Consider the following 8,582-nt stretch of genomic DNA (forward strand, 5'->3'; position numbering starts at 1 on the left):
TAGTCCAAGCACAGCAACTATGACGAGGCCAAACGGCCATATTTGAGTCCATTCCGTCCGCCGACATTAGTGGTTGTGGGTCCGGAGCTTACACGTCGGACCGCGTGGACGTGGGTCCGGAGCTGACATGTAGGCCCGTGCAACTAAATCCCCAAATCATCGGCCAGCACCTGCCACCTGCGCTGCGGCCAGCACCTGCCCCGCCACCAGCTGCACGGCCTGCTCCGCCGCTACCTCCCTGCGCCTATGCTCCACGGCTACCTGTGACGCCCACCACCTTCCTGCGACGCCACGGGTGGGGCGCCCGCCACCTGCTCGATCCGCGGTGTGTCCTCCTTCCGTGCGCCCGGCCGGAGCGCTCAAAGGTGGGGGGCTGCTGGAACTTTTTAAACTAGGAGGAAGAACCCTAGGGCGAAATGGTGAGCAGTGGCGACCCCGGAGTATTTGGCGAGGCAGGCATCGGGCCGGAGATCCGCCGCATCCACGACTGGGTTCCCGAAGGGTAAGTCTCGCCTCTTGTTTAGATTGAGCTTAGTTGTGCATTTGAACACTCAATTCGAGTAGGTTTGCCCAATTAGTGTGCTGATTGCGTCTCTGTTTTTGGCCGATTAGGATGGAGTTGCGGTTTGCTTTCATGGTGCACATTAGAAGGGACCGGTACATGTTTGATGCAAAGGATACGAAGATATACCAAGGAGGTTTTGATTATCGGTTGCCAATGGCTAGTAATTGGAGTTTCAGACAATTTGGGGAGGTAATTTGTAGCCAATATCCTTGGGGTTTGCTTGATGAAGTGGTATACAAATACTATGATGGGGAAAAGAATTGGGTGACAGTTAGTAATGATGAGAGCTAGCTACCATGTTTGTTAGGCATAAAGAGAAAGATAATTTTCATGTGAGGCTGCAAGTTGATGTGCTTGAGCAGGCATTTGGACCTAGGATGGCGGGTGCAACATCTCGGGGAGAACCAAGTCGTCGTAATGGCATCTCTAGCCAGAACAGTTCAGTTGGTGCACGGCGACGTGGTGGCTCGACAAGTGTGGGCAACAGCAGTAGGGTCCCCCTTGAAGTGGAGCCTGATGGCTACAATTCTGGGGTTGATGAAGAGAAGTTATATTCTGATGTTATTCGGAATTTACGACGGGCACCTTGGACTGAAAATCAAGATGAGGCTCACAATGCAGTCCGTGTGGATGATGACGCGATGGGTGAAGACGAAGACCTTGCAGCTGTTGAATGGGACCCTTTGAACCCTCATATGGAAGAAGGTACAGTTTTTGCATCCATGAATGAGTGTAGACATGCACTTGTGACATACTGCATCAAGGTAGAACGTACTTTCAAAGTTGACAAGAGTGATCAAGTACGTTACAGAGTGCACTGTCCGACTAAAGGTTGTCCATGGAGGCTGCTTGCATCTAAAATGCGGAATAGCACTAATGTTCAGGTCAAAGTGAACCCTTTTAAGCACACATGCCAGGAATCAACCCTTAGGAAGGATACAATCAGTAGAGCCAAGTCAATATGGGTGGCATAAGAAGTAAAGAAGTGGGTGAAAGAAAACCAGCAAGTGGGTCCAAAGGAATTGCAGAAGAACATCAAAGATAAGTTCAAGATAGATTTACCATACATGAGGTTGTTCAATGGTAAACAACATGCTATGGATTCTATTTATGGTAACTGGCAGGAAAGTTTTCAATTGTTGTATTCATTCAAAGGTGAAGTGGAGAGGACAAGCCCAGGTAGTATTGTAGATATTGATCACCACACCGTGGAGTACACATTCAGGGGAGTGACAAAGACCAAGGAATGCTTTAGGAGGGTTTTTGTCTGCTTTGAGGCTTATCGTCGGGGTTTTTTGGCAGGCTGCAGGCCTTATTTGGCTATTGATGCCACTTTTTTCACAGGGAGGTTTAAAGGATAGTTAGTAGCAGCTTGTGCAGTTGATGCACATAGTTTTGTATTTCCAGTTGCCTATGGTGTGCTGGAGACAGAGTCTGAGGAGAGCTGGACTTGGTTTTTGCATAATCTCCGCTGGGCTATTGCACATCCCAATGGGTTGGTCATTCATACAGATTCCTGCAAAGGTTTAGAAGTGGCCGTGGATAATGTGTTCCCTGGAGTAGAGCATAGGGAATGCATGCATCACCTTGCTGCAAATTTCATGAAGAAATTCAAAGGAAAGGTGTATACCGACAATTTATGGCCAGCATATTTGACATGCAGTGTGAAGAAGCACAACTACCACTTGAGGCAGTTATACATGAATCCCAAAGTGAAAGAATACTTAGAAACACACCACTCCAAGTTATGGGCCAGAAGCCAATTCAGTGAAGTCAGCAAAGTTGACTATGTGCACAATAATCTAGCAGAGTCTTTCAACTCAACGATCCGGAAACTAAAGGGTCATTATGTGGTGGATTTGCTTGACATGATAAGGATAGAATACATGCAGAAATTTCATTATCGTGCAGGAATAGCCGAGGCAAAATTCATGGGCCACATTATCATCCCTGCCGTGATGAATGAACTGAAGCAGAAGACAACAGGCTTGGAAATGAACATGACTCTTTGCTCGGGTACCACAGCAGAGATATCATATTTGGATAAAGAGAAGAGGGAATGGAGATATCGAGTGGATTTAGAAGCTAGAACTTGCAGTTGTAGGCAATGGCAGATAACTGGGTTGCCATGCACTCATGCCTTGTTTTTCATCACTTCTCTCCCAGGTCCAGCAGGGAACATACAGCAGTATGTGCATGATTACTACTCTGTTGCAAGGTTCAAAGCCACATATGCTTATGCCTTGCCTGCTATGGAGGGAAAACAACAATGGGACATGGTGGACCCTGGATTCAAGCTTTGCGCTCCAATTCTGAAGAGAGCAGCAGGTAGACCAAGGAAGAGTCGAATCAGACCTCGCAGCGAAGGAGCTGGACTTGGAGCGAGGAAGCGTAAGTGCACAAGGTGTGGTGGGTCTGGTCATTTTGGTAAGTATTGTGATAACACAGTAGATCCAGCGTTCGGAGAGAGTTTCGATGAAGGCTTCGATGAAAATGTTGGTCAGCAGCCGGTTGCCTCAACAGATGATGAAAATGATGGTCAACAGCCGGTTGCATTAGATGAGGATTTTGACGAGGTTCCAAATGATGATGGTCAACAACCGCATGATTTTGACGATGATCCAAAATATCCTCCAAATAATGATTCAAGTGAGGCTCCAAATGGTGATCCAAGTGAGGCTCTAAATGGTGGTCATGGTGATCCAAGTGAGGCTCCAAATGATGATCCAAGTGAGGCTCCAAATGGTGACCAACCTTCTGTTGTTGTGAGTTCTGCTAGGTATGTAAATCTTGCAAGGGTCAAATACTACTGTACATCTATCACTTGACATGATCTCATTACCGTTTATGTTTTGCACAGCTCTATGGTAGGTTTGAAGAAGACGCGCAACGTACGGATAACCAAGAGAAGAAGAGAAGAAACAATGAGCACAAGGTGCACGCGGAGCAAAGTGATGGCAAGAAGCTCAAGGAACAGACAGAAGCCCCAACGCTATCTATGAATAATTATGAAACATTATGAATAAGGGATGATGTTGTATTATGAAACATTTATCACTTGACATGTTGTATTTCTGTTGGATGATGTTGGACCTATGTTAGAAGTATGTTTGACATGATGTTTAAATATCTGTTGGATGATGTTTGAATGAGCACATGGTTTTTCCTTTTTTGATTTTTTTGAATTTTGTTTTGCTCATTTAAATTCTGGTCAAACCTAACTTTGACCAAGATTTAAACAAGTCTAAAACATCAAAATGAAAAACTAAGCCTGGATATTTCCTAGTCAATCCAAAATGAAGTTATGGTGAGCTTTTTGAAATTTTCATGAAAAATGTGCTAAAAAGAGGGGTCCAAAGGTAGGGTAAACGGCCTCATTTCTAAGCAAAAAAAAATTCGACCTTGTCTAAATCAGCCAAATAACTTTCCTACACATATATTCTATATGTACAGACTATGTGCGCTGGTTTTTCCATTTTTTGATTTTTTTAATTTGTTTTGCTCATTTGAATTTTGGTCAAACTTATCTTTGACCAAGATTTAAACAAGTGTAAAACATCAAAATGAAAAACTAACCCTGGATCTTTCTTAGTCACTCCAAAATGAAGCTGTGGTTAGTTTTTTGAAATTTTCATGTTCATTTCCCCAAAAGACTTCTCTTCACTTCATACAAGAGAGTTTGAGATACTCGAGATATCATACAATACACATGAACTTATCATTTAAATGTATGTAAAGCTTGTTTATCAACTTAAATCGTTAGTATATGACAGACTATGTGCGCAGGTTTTTTATTTTTCTGATTTTTATTTAATTTATTATGCTCATTTGAAATCTGGTCAAACATAGCTTTGACTGCTCCAAACCCCTCCCAAACCCCGCTAACCCTAGCGCTGAACAAGGACCGTTCATCTAACCCTAGCGGCGATCAAGGGCCGTCGATCTAACCCTTCTAGAAGGAATCTGCGGGGAGGAGGGGGGCGATCCGCGAGATGCAATCTGATTGGCTGGGAGGCCCATTGTTTTTTTAACAAATACCGGGCGCGCTGGATGGAACGTTGGGCCATCTCGTGCCCTGGGCCTGAGACCGCAGTAAATAGCCCGTCTCAGCCTTTCCAGGCCTTGCATGCATGGAGGCGGCGACGAGGGTTTGCATGCGCGGGAGGCGGCGACGTGCATGCATGCAAGTGAGGCGAGCGAGGCGCGCTAGGTGAGCTAGGCTAGCGAGGCGAGCTAGGTGGTTCAGTGCAGTGGTTCAGGGCAGCGATTCACATGCACCGCCCGGTCAAAGAGCTATGCAATGATTCAGATGCACGCACGCGCCCCATGCATCGTTTTGTGCAAAAATTTAAGTGTGCAAAACGTAACGGATACACACACACGTCCGGATTCACACACGCACCGTTCTCATCCTTTCTCTCTTCCTCTCCCACGCACAGGCCTATAAATGGGTGCCTCTCTTCCTCTCCCACCCACAAGCCAGATCCGATCCTCTCCAACTTCAAACACCCAAGCGACCGAGCCCTCCCCAAGCGAGACCAAGTGAAGATGCAGTTCAACGGGCCGACCTTCAACCGTCCGCCTGTCGTGCCGGAGCTGCGCTACCCACCGGGCGTGCTCGTGGAGAGGGAGCTCCGTGTGTGGGCTATTTCAAGGTGGAGGGGTTCCGTCGAACTCAGCCGCGCCTTCCTCAGAGCCGGCTATGCCCACCTCCCACGGGGCTCGCCGAGGATGTTCACCCTCAACGAGGTTCGTGACCGCGGCGGCATCCTCCTACTGCTCACGGTCACCTTCACCAACCCGTTTGACGCGCGCGAGCTCCTCGGCCAAGTCTTTTGGTGCGGCTGCGAGGCCATCTTCTTCACCGTCTACAACATCTACACCAACTACGAGCGCATCTTCCCCGCTCCAGGCCAGATGCACTCCCTTCCCTACGACGAGGAGGAGGAAGTGTGAAGATGAAGACGGTGTTGAAGGGGCGCGCGCGGCCAAGGTGGAAGAAGGTCAAGATGAAGATGTTCAAGCCCGGAGTCAAGCTCGTCATGTTTCATTTTTTATTTTGTTGCTTTTCTATGTCGTGTCGTGTCCTATCATGTTTCGTCATGTGTTTGTGAACTGTCCGTGAACTTATCATAGTTATTGCAATGGTACGGTGTGTTCCATCTTATATAAGTTATTAGGGTTTATTATGTGTGTTAAAAAATGTCCGTGCCCAAACATATCATTTCTTCCCTAAAGAAGTCATGAAGTTCGAGAACTTGTGGTTTTCATTAATGAAAATCGGAGGGGGTGAGAAGCCCTCTGTTTCATTCAAACAAAAAGTCATGAACTAACATGCAAATTTATTCCCTTTAAATCCTAAACCAAGTGCCACTCTAACCCTAAACCAAGTGCCACTCTGACCAAAATCATGTGGTAGTGCAACATACATTTTCAACCTTTCAACCCTCCAAAATTTAAGTGCAAAACAATGGAAAACCACTCTCACGCATGTGCAAACATTCACGGTCTCATTATTTTTTTTAAAAAAATTCACAATCTCACTATGTATACCTTCCTTCCCTATCCATGTCAAAGTCTTGCCATTTGTCTTAGCGGTTACCAGCGCAGCCCTAAACACCACAAACCCACGCGGTCCTGGGTTCGAGTCCCCAGCCGCACCAATTTTTTGTGCATTTTCAACCCTTCATTTTTTTAGACAAATTATGTTTTTCTCAATGTAATGCCCTTAAAAATTGTTCATTTATTTTGGCACCTGCCATAAACCTCTACCAGAGCTGAGGCACATTTTCCATGACATTTTGGTCTTTGATTTAAATCACGGTGTATTTGAATTGGATTAATTAACAGCTCCAAAAAATTTCTAACCTTAATTGTTTGGCTCCGGAATAATTCAATTAGCTTCCACAAAAAGTTCCAGCATTATGATTTACTGCCTAAATTAAATCAGAATAGAAAATAGAAAAATACGCAAGAGAACCCCCGAATGGGCCTAATTGGATGCAGTTGGCCCATTAGTCTAGCCTGCACCTGGCTCTACGCTCTGAATTTGGCCCAAGAGCAACCTTTTTTTTGGACAGAAAGGCAGAGCAGAGAGCTGCATTTCATTGATCAAAAGTTTCTGAATTTCTAATTTCTTCACTTTTTTTCCAACATATTTAAATGTTGGTCACTTCTTCTCTTTTTGTTTCAACATTTAAACAACTTTAACCAACATTTAAACTAGGTGGATTTCTCAAACAATTTCAAGATTACAAATTCCTCCATAATTCATGCCTTTCCATACATTTTCAACATTACAACCAGTGCGATTACCATACCTACAAATGCCCAAAAGTATTTGCAAATGGGTATTGGTAGTGCTTGATCTTCAAGCTTCCTAACCTTCTTCTTCAACATCCTAAGCTCAACAGCTAGCTCTCTGTCAGTGCGTGCTTCACCCTCCATCCCTTCTTCCGGAGCTCGTGGTGCGGCCACTGCCGTTCGTGGCAGCATGTGCAACCATTCTTCATGCTCTTCTTGCAGTTCATTCATCAGAGTCTTGGCCAGAGCATCGACCCAAAGAAAGAAGCATGTCACCTGCATGAACACCAAACAGATCAACCCATTGCTCAAAGATCCCGACCAAGAAAATGGTGCAATTGCCCCGATTCTTACCCCATTCCCGCTGCACACGTAGAACGGACGACTCTGGTTCCTCGGTGTCTGAGAAACCCTCCGATCAACGCCCGCCCGGCACCGCGGACAGACGAAGACAAGCATGTCCACACGCGCCCGGCTCTGCATCCGCGAGGTGGCGTGGGAGCTTGAGGAAGACATGGAGCTCGGAGCCGAAGGGATCTCAATGCCGCCGCGCCCTCCACAGCTAGCTTCCCGCCGCCGTGCTCTCTCTCTCTCGCCGTGGTCACTGCCGTGCTCTCTGTCGCCGTGGTCACCGCCGCTGTCGCCCGCTTATATAGCACACCCGCCAACGGCTCTCTGCTGGGTCCCACAAGCCACGCATGCAACGGTCTGAATAAAATTGGTCGTTTCTGTCGCCTGGTCCCACCTGTAAGGGCCAAGTCAAAAGGTTGACCTGACAAAGACGGCAGAGTTCACGGAACGAGTCGGTGCGCACGGACTAGGGGCAAAACTGAGCACAATTCGCATCTGAGGGCAAAACTGAGTACATGGACACCACTGAAGGCAAAAGGATAATTAACCCAAAAAAGAAAAGAAATGGGAAGGCCTACAACAAGCAGAGAGAAGGCACCATATGAAGGGTTGAGTAATAGGACAAGATTCTGCACCATCTGTCGGGGTCAAGGGCACAAGCGAATAACTTACCCTGATCACGGAGATGTCCCAAAACAAGCTCGGAAATCTGCACGATGCAAAAATTGTGGAGTGGAAGGCTACCGTCGGAACAAGTGCCACAAAGCAGCCGAACTCAGACTGAATAATTGATGGAATTGTTTAGTTAGTTTCAGCGCACACTCTGACACTGAAAATGGTTGAGCTTTCTTTGAACATGTGCATGTGGCCCCGTGCTGATGATAATTGTTCGGGCATGATTCTGATTGAATTGCTTTTTGCATAATATAAACAGATGCTTACATGTCATCCCTGATTGGGGATTCAGAGATGGGCCTGAATATATTTTCTTGCTGAATGCGCTAACAAGTTAATGCATCTACCATCAAACGGCCAGTGTTCAGACATGTGTATCCATCCTTCTGTATACGTGCAGACAGGTGCGGCCTTGCGTTCAAAATTTGAACGACATGGGCGGGAGAGCAGTGACAGCTCAAAATACATATGTGCGGTTAGGATATGTCATTGATTCATAGACCTGCAACCATGCGCTTAAGTGCTTAACAAGGGAGATGATATGGCCCGTTCTGGATTCTCAAACATGGGATCTGCAGTCACCCTATCTGAAGAATGCTCGGGAGGTGGTGTGATCTCGGTAAATGTACTTTGAATTTGGTCTTCCCTGCTTCTACCGCTCTGTGGTGTTCTTAATTTTCTCATGGTT

At 46.2% G+C, this 8,582-nt stretch overlaps 1 protein-coding gene across 1 annotated transcript; it reads left to right on the top strand.

Annotated features, from left to right (window-relative positions):
• The first annotated feature begins 416 nt into the window (after positions 1-416).
• On the top strand, positions 417-3,567 carry LOC147981823 (uncharacterized). The gene is made up of 5 exons (XM_087516119.1): positions 417-502; positions 613-754; positions 928-1,365; positions 1,927-3,344; positions 3,426-3,567. Exons 1-5 carry the CDS (start codon positions 417-419, stop codon positions 3,565-3,567), a joined length of 2,226 nt encoding a protein of 741 aa, XP_087372245.1.
• Positions 3,568-8,582: the final 5,015 nt, after the last annotated feature.

This window comes from Triticum urartu, chromosome 3A (assembly GCF_056163025.1).
Source record: "Triticum urartu cultivar PI428250 chromosome 3A, HENAU_Tu73, whole genome shotgun sequence".
Classification (NCBI taxonomy): Eukaryota; Viridiplantae; Streptophyta; class Magnoliopsida; order Poales; family Poaceae; genus Triticum; species Triticum urartu.